This window comes from Podarcis cretensis (assembly GCF_951804945.1).
Source record: "Podarcis cretensis genome assembly, chromosome: 14".
NCBI lineage: Eukaryota > Metazoa > Chordata > Lepidosauria > Squamata > Lacertidae > Podarcis > Podarcis cretensis.
In genome coordinates, this window is record NC_137183.1 from 52,955,882 (window position 1) to 52,968,151 (window position 12,270).

At 46.6% G+C, this 12,270-nt stretch overlaps 1 protein-coding gene across 2 annotated transcripts in view; it reads right to left on the reverse strand.

The window, feature by feature from the left end:
* Positions 1 to 12,270, reverse strand: part of CARD11 (caspase recruitment domain family member 11) — a 101,780-nt gene that overhangs the window by 42,937 nt on the left and 46,573 nt on the right. Inside the window, exons 2-6 of one of the 2 annotated variants that reach the window (XM_079953690.1) lie at positions 9,358 to 9,574; positions 7,810 to 7,947; positions 6,674 to 6,996; positions 5,443 to 5,622; positions 686 to 838 (exon numbers count right to left, since the gene is read on the reverse strand). In XM_079953690.1, the coding sequence (XP_079809816.1) occupies positions 686 to 838; positions 5,443 to 5,622; positions 6,674 to 6,996; positions 7,810 to 7,947; positions 9,358 to 9,559 (996 nt within the window). In that variant the 5' untranslated portion in view covers positions 9,560 to 9,574. Of the gene's footprint in view, positions 1 to 685; positions 839 to 5,442; positions 5,623 to 6,673; positions 7,000 to 7,809; positions 7,948 to 9,357; positions 9,575 to 12,270 lie in introns of both variants that reach the window. The other variant, XM_079953689.1, reaches the window with a different exon arrangement.

The following is a 12,270-nucleotide window of genomic DNA, read 5'->3' on the forward strand; positions in this document are numbered from 1 at the left end:
GACGCGGATGGCGATGTGGGTTAAACCACAGAGCTTAGGACTTGCCGATCAGAAGGTTGGCGGTTCGAATCCCCGCGATGGGGTGAGCTCCCATTGCTCGGTCCCTGCTCCTGCCAACCTAGCAGTTCAAAAGCACGTCAAAGTGCAAGTAGATAAATAGGTACCACTCCAGTGGGAAGGTAAACGGAGTTTCTGTACTCTGTTCTGGTTCTCCAGAAGTGGCTTAGTCATGCTGGCCACATGACCCGGAAGCTGTACACCGGCTCCCTAAGCCAATAAAGCAAGATGAGCGCCGCAACCCCAGAGTCGGGCACAACTGGACCTAATGGTCAGGGGTCCCTTTACCTTTACTAAAGATGGCAGGCAAATAGCCCGATGGTGTTATGCTCAGGGGCTTAGTGAGGACAGAAAGCCAGGCTGTCAATCCTTTGCCTGCAGCCTAACACAGCACACAGCAGCTGGCTTTGTGCAAAAGAGTTGCCAAGCTAGGGCAATGATAATTCTTTTCAGCTCACCCACAGTTCTAATTTTGATGCAAAGGGGGTGCACAGGAATGGAAATCTTGCCCTGGCCCTAAAAATGCCATTGGGCACTTTGCTGGCACTTTGCACCTCCTACCCCAAACCGCTAGATCTAGATTAAGCTCCCTGCTTCTGTTCTTAGCGCCTCTTGCTTTCCCCCTCACCTTATCTCGGAGGTCCTCCGCATGGCGGATCTCTTCCTGAAGGTTAAAGATCTTGTTGACCAACTCCTGGCGATCCTCCAGGGCCTCTTTGCGGTCGTGTTCTAGAATATCCAAAATGGCTTTGTCTGAATCCGGCAAGCTGGGTTTCCCAGCCTGAAAGACATTTGTGCAAAAGGCGTAGATAGAGGCCAGTGGTGGGTGGAAGGAACAGGGAAAGGGAAAGAAGAGACACGGATCACAGGGAGAAAATGAAAGGTGGATCTTTCCTTAGATTGTAGGCATCTTCAGGAAAACAAACAAAGAAACCCAAACAAAGTCTCACAGGGCAAAGTAAATATTGCTTTTCCGTGCTATATTTTATAACATAGCCTTTGATATATTTTAGCCTGCATCCTATCTGGAGGGCATCTAGAAACATGCACTGCCATGATCACAGTCCTTTTAGCACGGATCCCAGTGGGTTCTGCCAAAGCTCTCCCAGCCCCCTTTAATGGATGTGCATGACACAAGTGGCGCGAATGCGCCATCCTAAGCATTCCTGCATTCTCCAACCCTCCACCCCCTTTCCCAGGGGGTCTCTGTGCCCATGCAATCCCAGTGAGAGATGCACATCATGCTCTATGTTCAGAAAGCATAAACTCCACTCAGCCCAGGTACCTGTCCCTGCCAGCTAAAGCCACTGTCACATCTTTGCCTTTGGGAGGAATGGGTTTTCAAAAAGCTTGCTGGGAGCATGCACCCATGCGCTCCTTTTCTTCAGATTTCAACACGCTCTTCAGGCTAGAAGTAAAATCTCAGCGTGGCAGGCAGAGGAGCAGCAGCTGCTGCTGCGAGATTAAACCTGCTATTAAGCATTATGAGATTTTTGCTCTTTTAAGAAGAAAATTTTACAGGCTGTTTACCAACACATCCATCTTCAGACGCCAGGACAGGTGATTGCAGGGTACATATAATCACAGAGGAGGTGTAGAAAAGCCTGCAGGAGTCTATAATTGAAGAGACACAGGCAGGTGCATTTTCCGAGTTCAGATCCTTGCTCCATCTAGCTCAGTATGGTCAGCACTGACTAGCAGAAACTCTCCAGGGTTTCAGGCAGCAGGTCTCTCCCAGCCCTACCTGGGGGGTTGCAGCTGGGACCTTTTGGGGTCACAGCAGATTTCTCTCCCACTGGACTATGGCTCTAAAGCGTTAGGCTACGTCCGGTGGTCACCGTTAGTGTGATAAACAGAAACGGGCAGAAAGCTCTTTCTTTCTTCCTTCCTTCCTTCCTTTCTTCCTTCCTTCCTTTCTTTCTTTCTCTCCACCCCCATCTTTATTAATAATCTTGCAATACATTACATATATATATAGAACATCTCATAAAATAAATTAAAATTTCAATCATATACATAAAAAAGAGAAAAACAAAAACATATACTTATCTTTTCTTACATATTTATAAACCTTAAGCTTCGGCTGTATTCAGCTGTATTTATGCTGCTTTTTATGCGATTATTAACAAAGAGCGTTAACCAAAATTATTAACAAAAAATATCATAAAAGCTTTGGGCTTCCTGTCAATTCCCGTCGTATGATTTTATTCTGATAGTGAATGTACCTACCGCCATTTCCCTGTTCTTTATATATTCTCCAATAGATTCTTACAGCAATTTGTACCATCAGTCTTATTTGTCATATATTTCTTTATCCAAGGTCAATCAATAAACAGAGACAGGCAGAAAGCTCTGACTTTTCGAACGTTCCGCCAAACAGGGTTTTTGGAGGGGGCAAAAGATGGGTTCAGTTACTCGCTGCTTCACCTTTCTGGGCTGCCGCCACCCATGTTTTGCAGTGACAGCAGCTCCCCTCTGTGTGGCTTTCCCAAACGTAGGCTAGCATCACCCGTAAGGGGCTTCTGGAGGACAAACTGTGTCCAACCCACAGAAGGACATGCACCATTCCCCCCCCCCCAAGAATGCTCCTCGGAACAATGATACGACGATGCGTCATCGCTCACACGGTCAGATTTGGTTAGCTACTCTAAGGGTATTTATGCAGAAGGTTGTGGGATGTGCATTCATTTATTAGATTGATTTAAAATGGCCACTGGGCAGGAGGGCTACATTATTTCTGTCCTGGAGGCAGGATGCGGATAAGCCCTCAAATGTGTCCTTTGTCTGTTACGTTTCAAAACTGGATTGTTAAAAATACAGTGGACGCTCAGGTTGTGAACGTGAACCATGTAGGATGCACGTTCGCAACCTGCAGCGTTCGCAACCCACATCTGTGCGTCTGCTCACGCGTGGGTTGTGATTCAGCGCTTCTGCGCATGCGCAAAGCGCTATTTAGAGCTCCTGCGCATGGATGACTGCTGAAACCTGGAAATAACCCGTTCCAGTACTTCCGGGTTTCGGCGGGTGCGTAACCTGAAAAACCGCAACCTGAAGTGGCTGTAACCCGAGGTATGACTGTATAAGTTTTTATGGACGTGCATGAATAAGTTCAATATAATGGAAAAAAGAGGGGGAGGGGAGGGAAGACAACCAAAAAAAACCATGGTTTTTGATTTTGTATTGTTCTTGCTTTTATTTTTGTTATTTTTGGAAAATTAATAAAATGTCAACAAACAAAAAAGGTATCCTTTGTCCCACAGAGCAGGGTTTGAAAGCACAAGCAGAGAGGTTCTTAAATTGTGCAGAGCCATTTGAGAAGAGGTTGCTGGATCAGGCCAGTGACCCATTTAGTCCAGCATCCTGCTCTCACCGTGGCCCAACCAGATGCCCATTAAGGGAAACCTGCAAGAAGGATTTGAGGACAAGAGCAACTCTCCACTCCTTCAGTTTCCAGCCACTGGGATTCATAAGCATCGCTGCCTCTGCCTGGGGGCAGAGCATAGAAATCATGGCTAAAGGTAAAGGTAAAGGTACCCCTGCCCGTACGGGCCAGTCTTGACAGACTCTGGGGTTGTGCGCCCATCTCACTTAAGAGGCCAGGGGCCAGCGCTGTCCGGAGACACTTCCGGGTCACGTGGCCAGCGTGACATCGCTGCTCTGGCGAGCCAGAGCCGCACACGGAAACGCCGTTTACCTTCCCGCTGGTAAGCGGTCCCTATTTATCTACTTGCACCCGGAGGTGCTTTCGAACTGCTAGGTTGGCAGGCGCTGGGACCGAGCAGCGGGAGCGCACCCCGCCGCAGGGATTCGAACCGCCGACCTTTCGATCGGCAAGCCCTAGGCGCTGAGGCTTTAACCCACAGCGCCACCTGCGTCCCTCTAGAAATCATGGCTAGTAGCCATCAATAGCCCTCTCCTCCACGTTTCCGGAAAATTACACTGTGAACAGTCCCTGAAGTCTTCCTCCCTGCTGCCGACTAGAACAAATGTTCACTTCGCGACTCTTCCCCCCTCTCCCTTCAGGTGTCCAAAAATAATCTCATAAACTAGGAGTTGAAAGGTACAGATACGTGACAAGCAAAGAATAAAAAGCGTTCGCTTTTTTAAAGTCCCTGACACAGCCATCCACTGCTCTGCTATGAGATCTCAGATCCAAACCCCACAGAACTCTCCATCCTACGCACTTCTTTTTCCCCAAAATTAAGTCCCGCTGAGTTCAAGGGGGACGTGCATATCTCTGTGTAGTTGTTTCTCTACTGCACTCCTGGGTGAGCCAATCTGTCTGGCTCCAATTAATTACAACTTTATTTCTTCACTGCTTTGTTTCCAGCTTGTGATTAAGCTCAAGTTAGTCATGCTGATTAACTGATTAACGCTCTCACTCTTCCAAATTATTAGTTGCAAGGCATCTCCCGGGAAGATGGCAGAAGGGAATATGGGGAGGGTCGTCTCAGATGGAAGGTGGAATGCGCCGAAAGTGAATGAGCCAGAGGGTTGCTGGGTTACCCGAGAGGCAGGCTATGCACATGCTTAGGGCACGAGCAAAGCAGCTACACCGAAGAAGAACATTTAAAAAGAAAAAAAGAATCTGACATTTGATATTTCAAAAAAAAAAAAAAAGCGTTGATGTCATCACGGGAAAAATCAGAACCTTGTTAAAGAGTTTCTTACACTCCCACAAAAATTCTTTTCCCATTTTGCTCCTCTCTGCTTATTACTCGCTTTTCCCCACCCAAAGCCAGGGGAATCATACTAATGTAGATTGAAATAATGTGAACAAATTGAATCCGGCAATGTGTTGCAGTAAATCTATGTTTTGCTTAATTTTTTATTTTTTAAATTTTATTTTACGGTTTAATAAATAATAATGAGAACAATTTTATTCTTTGTACCCCGCCCATCTGGCTGGGTTGTCCCAGCCACTTTGGGTGGCTTCCAGCACCTATAAAAACACAAGAAAAGGTCAAACAACTTCCCACTACAGGGCTGCCTTCAGGTGTCTTCTAACAGTTGTGTAGTTCTTTACCTTCTTGGCATTTGACAGGGGTGGAGGGGTGTTCCACAGGATGGGTGCCACTGCCAAGAAGGCCCTCTGCCTGGTTCCCTGTGGCTTCACCTTTCACAGTGAGGGAACCGCCAGCAGACCCTCAGAGGTGGAGCTCAGTGTCTGGGCTGAACCACGCCTTGGGCTGGTTAAACCATCTATTGCTTTTTAAATGTGTTTGTGGAAGGGGGCTGTTGGCTGTTGCTGTTGTTATGATAGGTCTTTTGTGTTTTCATTATGTATTTTTATTATGTAAACCACCCTGTGATCTTCAGATGAAGGGCGTTATATAAATTTAATAAAAATAACCAGCCATGAGCCAGAAATTAATCCTTGCTCACCTGAATTATGGACTGTAACTCCTGGATCTTGGTCTTCAACATCTCATTTTCTCGCTCCAGTTCCAGGACTTGTTCCCTCTTTGGCCGGTTTTCAATGTCATTCTTGAGCTTCAGGGACTGGTTTCTCTCGAGCTTACATTCCTCTTCCACTTTGTTCAGCCAGTGCTTCAGCTGGTCAATCTACCAGTGTAGAGCGAATGTGTGTGAGAGAGAGGGAAATAAGCAAAGAAACATCAAATAAACGCTTGTCCCCTAAAACTAGACTCCACACTGATGAATGGTATGCACAGCCTATGTTTCAAAAGGCAGAACATTGTGACTGATGACCAAGCCCTGCCTAAAGACATTCATTCAGCTTTTGGACGTCGGGTTTATTAAAACCCTGAATGTGTCTTCGTTTTATACCATTTTAACTGTTGTCGTTTCCCCCAAAAGAATCCTGGGAACTATAGTTTTGTGAGAGTGCTGGTACTTCTCAGTTGGAGATCATCATGTTTTCTAACAGAACTAGCGTTCCCGTGGGTCCTTTGGGAGAGAATGTGTCAGGGCCGGACTGAGGAGGAACGGTGGCGGCTGCGCCCCTTCTCCTGAACCTTCCTGAGAACAGGAAGACAGTATAGATTTAGAACAGTGGTTTGCAGAAGGACATAGTTCAGAGAATGTAGAGGGGGAAAGCTGGGAAATATTGGAAGAGGAAGCAGAAACACTGGGGGAAAGACAGCTGAGAGACCCAGCGTCTTTGGAGAGCATTTTGGGGGAGGGGGCTCCCCCAGGACTAGATGTGCAGTGAGAGTAGCCAAACAGAAATCTCAGAGACAGAAAGCCCAGGGATGATGTAGGATAAGAGAGATGGGGGGAGGGACTTTACTTGGAGCAACGCCATTATTAGGGAAGCCTGCATTCCTTCGTCATTCTCTGTGAATTATTGAATTTATTGTTTGGTAAGAACATTTATAATTTCTCTGATTCTGGGCTGCCACCATGGGAGGGATCTGGTTCCCCGAAGCCTGACGGAATGATTCATAAACCAGTATAAGGGCAGATTTGGTTGGACTCCAGTTCCCATCATCGCTGGCTATGTTGGATGGGGCTGATGGGAGTTGGAGTCCAACAACATCTGGAGGGCTGTAGGTTCTCCATTTCTGTCTTTGACAAATGGGCAAAGAAGATATTTGCAGCCAGATGTGGAGTCAAAACAGCCCCTCTTCTCTTCCCGAAATGCCTCTCTCACCTCGAGCTGGAGGTCCCGGCTTCTCATCACCGCCATGTTCTTCTCTTCGCTCAGTTGGGCATACCTCATTGCCAGGTTGTAGTTTTCGTCCTTCACCTTGACAAGCTCGTCGTTGTAGTTGTTCCTTTCCTCTTTCATCTTGTTGTACCTCTCCTGGAAGGTCAGCAGCTCCTTCAGGTTGAGCTTCAGCTGCTTCCGCTCATCCTCCAGCTGGCGGGATTTGGCCAGGAGCTCGCAGCGCTGAGCATCCTTGGTCTTGACCTGCTGCTGCAGCTTAATGATCTCGTTCATCAGGAAATGGGTGAGGCCTTCGTGACCCTCTTCTACTGAAATGGAAAGGAGACGGACACAGGGTACCAGGGCTACGTGGCTTGACAGGGTTACATTGCCTCAAGTGAGTAGCAGAGCATGGATCGAGGTGATGAAGAGAGAACCAGGGTCCGCTGGTCCAAACAAAACAGAAGAATCTAAAAGGAGCCTGCTGGATCAGGCCAGTGACCCACCTAGTCTAGCATCCTGTACTCACAGTGGCCATCCAGATGCCTATGGGAAACCCACAAACAGGATCCGAGCACAAGAGGTTTCCAGCAACTGGTATTCAGAAGCATTACTGCCTGCGACCATGGAGGCAGAACATTGCCACCATGGTTAGCACCTATTGGTAGCCCTCACCTGCATGAATTTGTCTAGTCCTCTTCTAAAGCCATCCAAGTTGGTGGCCATCACCTTAATCTCCCAACACTCAGATAACCTTGGGTTTATTTGGAGAATCAAAGCCCCATGACCCCAGACTGGGGGGTGCAGGATGCTTGGTGAGAGAAGGACCCTTGGATTGATTCAGAAAGGCAGGGTTAGATGTCACTGGACTCCAACTCCCATCAGCCCTAGCCAGCCTGGCCAATGGTCAAGGATGATGGGAGTTGTAGTTGAGAAACATCTGGAGGGACCACCAACCACACAGCTTCCCCACCTGATTGTCCTGCTGCTCTGATCTTCCTCCCCACTTTGCCAGTCTTGGCCCCATTGGTGTTCTGCGTAAGAACCGGGGAAGCTCATGCACACCTTTTTATTCATGATTTTCCTTGCAATGATTCTGCTTCCCCCACTGAGCCCTGGTAAGGCTGGATCTAACTTACCAACAATGGTAGAAAATCGCCGTGTCGGCTCCTTCCCCGTCACCAGTTTGTACAGTTCTGGGTAGTAAAATTCTAGGCTTTCTAGGAAAACCACATAGCCCCTCTCTCCTTTCGTGTGGAGGATGTCCAGCAGCCGACCTAGAGGGAGACCAAGACAGGACATCTGGATGAGAAGAGGGAGGAGAACTCTCGTTTCGTTAACTTTCCAATATAATTCGAAGAGGGTGTACAAAAGTGGCACAGAAAGTTTGAAATGGCTATCTGCATCTCCTTCTATATCTAAAGCTCCTTTCCTAGGTCTCTTAGAGGTCTCTTAGAAGTCTCCTAGGTCTCCCTGTGTCTCCTTCTATAGCTAAAGCTCCTTTCCTAGGTCTCTTAGAGGTCTCTTAGAAGTCTCCTAGGTCTCCCTGTGTCTCCTTCTATATCTAAAGCTCCTTTCCTAGGTCTCTTAGAGGTCTCTTAGAAGTCTCCCAGGTCTCCCTGTGTCTCCTTCTATATCTAAAGCTCCTTTCCTAGGTCTCTTAGAGGTCTCTTAGAAGTCTCCTAGGTCTCCCTGTGTCTCCTTCTATATCTAAAGCTCCTTTCCTAGGTCTCTTAGAGGTCTCTTAGAAGTCTCCTAGGTCTCCCTGTGTCTCCTTCTATATCTAAAGCTCCTTTCCTAGGTCTCTTAGAGGTCTCTTAGAAGTCTCCTAGGTCTCCCTGTGTCTCCTTCTATATCTAAAGCTCCTTTCCTAGGTCTCTTAGAGGTCTCTTAGAAGTCTCCTAGGTCTCCCTGTGTCTCCTTCTATATCTAAAGCTCCTTTCCTAGGTCTCTTAGAGGTCTCTTAGAAGTCTCCCAGGTCTCCCTGTGTCTCCTTCTATATCTAAAGCTCCTTTCCTAGGTCTCTTAGAGGTCTCTTAGAAGTCTCCTAGGTCTCCCTGTGTCTCCTTCTATATCTAAAGCTCCTTTCCTAGGTCTCTTAGAGGTCTCTTAGAAGTCTCCTAGGTCTCCCTGTGTCTCCTTCTATAGCTAAAGCTCCTTTCCTAGGTCTCTTAGAGGTCTCTTAGAAGTCTCCTAGGTCTCCCTGTGTCTCCTTCTATAGCTAAAGCACCTTTCCTAGGTCTCTTAGAGGTCTCTTAGAAGTCTCCTAGGTCTCCCTGTGTCTCCTTCTATAGCTAAAGCACCTTTCCTAGGGCTGCTATATGTCTGGATTTCAAAGACGAAATTGGCGTTCAAAAGGCAGTGCTTGTCCTGGATCTTAGGCAAGTCAATTGAAAAATTGTGGGGTTTTTTTGTGTCTTTGTAAAAAATAGCTCAACAGCTCTGGGATTTGTCCAGAAAAAGCTCAACAGCTTTTGGTGTGTCCTGGTTTAGGAATATGGCAAACCTTTCCCCAACATGCAATTTAAAGTTCCCAAAACACTAAATGTCTCTCCCAATGTACCCAGGGTCAGCTTTTCACTTGCTGTAACCCTACCAGGAACCCTGAATTTGGTACAAATGTTCTGACAGAAGACTGGTGCCATTGTAACGTCCGAATCAGTGTAGCTGTGGGCACCTGGCTGTACCTGCTCGGTTGATTTTGGAGAGCAGCATTGGTGAGTTGAGCACTTCATCCTCATCTTGTTCATCAATGACTTTACACTGGCGCAAGTAAGGGGTCAGCTTGGCTGGGTTGATGTAGCGGGTCAACATGTGGCGATTGCACTCGACATTCTCCCAGAGGGCATCCACTTCATCCTTCAGGGTGTCCATACTGAGATCATCCATTTCTGATTCTATTCCCTAGAAAATGATGGTGAGAAGAAGAGGATGGACAGGTCAACAAACAGAATAATTAGGGAAGTTCTGTACCCTGTTGGTAAAAATGCATCAACAGAAGGTGCACATGAATTTTATCAGGAAAGGTTACTCTGCTTCTATATGAACTAGGGCTGGTGATTTATCTCAGCCTCACCAGCAAGCACGAGGGTGCATCTTGGCAGGTGTTGCCACATTTTCATCCCAAAAGCCCTCCAAAAATATCCACCATTGCTAGGGTTGCAGGTCAGGAGCGTCCCAGGACCTGAGATTTCAGGGACCAAACCTGACAGGGAAAGCCCCTGGTGATTTCTCCTCTGCACTCCCTCCCATCACTTAGCCATGGAGATGGAGGTTAATTGGGAGAGAGGAGGCTGGAGTAGGATTTTAATACTGTTGATGATTCTAGTAAGTTTTTGACAAGCCTGGAAATTTTGATGGATTTTGATATTTTAAAATTGTTTTTAATATTTTTTCTACTGTACCAGGAGTAAGGGTCTATATTTCAGGGGGCAGGTGGGCTGGGGTTTTTTTTAGATAGATGTTCTGTCTGTCGGATATTTTGAATAAAAACACACTTGTCATTTGTCAAACAATAATGACCAATAACACCCCCCCAAGGCATAGATAATTGATAGCCTTGCCTGAACATCTTACACAACACAGACAAGTGGTGAGAGGTGAAGCGAAGAAAGATTGGTTTGAGGAAACATGTTTTTAATTTTAATTTTAATTTTCCTTTATTGATAAGGATCCAGAATTGCTGGGCCCTCTGCTGCTGTAACATTTCTGGTTTTACATTCATGCGACTAAACTGATTGTTGTGTGTTATTATTTCTACAGCTATTCTTAATCAAGTTGGATCCCTTGTAGTGAAAGTTTCCCTCCCTCCCTCCTTCCTTCCTTCCTTCCTTCCTTGGGTGAAAGGAAGCTGTCTTCACTTCAAGCAAGGCTGCAAGAAGATATTCAAAAGGCTCCTAACACATTTCAATTTTAGCACATTTGCTCTCTGACAATATTCTATATTCTATAGCCTCTGATTTGAGTGCCACTTAAGGTACACGCGACACCTTGCGAAAACTACTCGAGTGTCATGGAAACGTCTCAGCGTTGGTCGCAAACTGCAGGTGTGAAGTCATCAACGTGGCCTGACTCAAAATGAGAGGGGGGGTATGTCATATGCATGTCTTAAAAGAAGATAACCAGAATAGCAAAGGGTTTGCTTGCTTTAGGGCATTTCACACACACACACACACACACACACACACACACACACACACACACACACCATGCTTAGCATATAACAGGAGCCTTTATTTGTGGATCAGCCTTGTCTAATTCAGCTATTGCAGGCATGTCCAACAGGTAGATCGTGATCTTCTGGCAGATCACTGGACATCTGTGGTAGATCACTGGCTCCCCCTCAAAAACGCTCAACATCTTAGGCTCCCCTAAAAAAAGCTCAACCACTATGACCTGAACGCCCCAAAAAGGGGGGGGGGGTAGATCACTGCCAATTTTTAACTCTGTGAGTAGATCACAGACTCTTGGGATTTGGTCACCCCTGAGCTATTGCATGCCTATGATTTCAAAGTTCTCCACTGCAGGGATGAGAAAGAGCGGAGCAATTTTGCCCCCAGTGCATCTCTCATAGGGACTAACTTCCTTGCAGATCACGCCAAATGCACATGTGCTTCTGCTCAAATCGGCTTGCAGCTAGAACTCTGGTTTCTTTTTTCCAGGAGCAAACAGCAACTGCACTCCATGGAGTGTGTGTCTGTGCGTTGAAGGAGAGGGAGAGCACTCTATACACCAGGCAGCCACATAGTCCAGGTCAGGCCTAATACTTCACTTCGAGAAATATGAAGATGCCCTCCCATCAGATGTCAAAGAAATAAACAACTATCTAACGTTTAGAAGATATCTGAAGGCAGCCCTGTTTAGGGAAGTTTTCAATGACTGATGTTTTAATGTATTTCTAATCTTTTGTAGCTGCCCAGAGTGGCTGGGGAAACCCAGACAGATGGGTGGGGTAACAACAACAACAACAACAACAACAACAACAACAGCATGCAACAAGAGACCCAAAGAATAGTTGGGGTTCTCCCAGTTTAAAGGCAGAGGAGAACCACAGCTTCTAAGGGCACTCATTGTGAATGAAGGAATCTGTGAGAGGGCTGCAGTCCAGCTGTTTCAGTGCTTAAAAATGAAGGGTTCCTTGTTGGAGGTTGCACACAGTGGGGTAGGAGAGGTCAAAATAATGCCAATATGTTTCACCTCTGGCAACCAATGTGCCCCTTTGGATTTGTATAGCAGATGAGTCTGGAAAGCTGGGGACACAAATTTTCGCGGTCCTCTCGCAGCTATGGTGGCTCATTTGCCAGAAGCGATGTTATTTTGTGTTATCTCTAGAAAGGTATACTTGATTCCAATCAAACGAAGCCTCCTAGAGCACAATATACATCAATGAACAATATACGTCGGGATGCCGCATCATACCAGGGTGGAGAACAATAGGTCAAGCAGGGCTGTGCGTGAGAGAAAAGTGTGTCTGAGTTTTGGACGGCACTGGAAGATGGAGACACAGAGATGTGTCTTGCTATGTGATGGACCCAAGTCTGTGAGTTGGGGGCTTCCCTGGAAACCAAATGGAGAAGTAAGATCTCTCTTTAAAAATATAT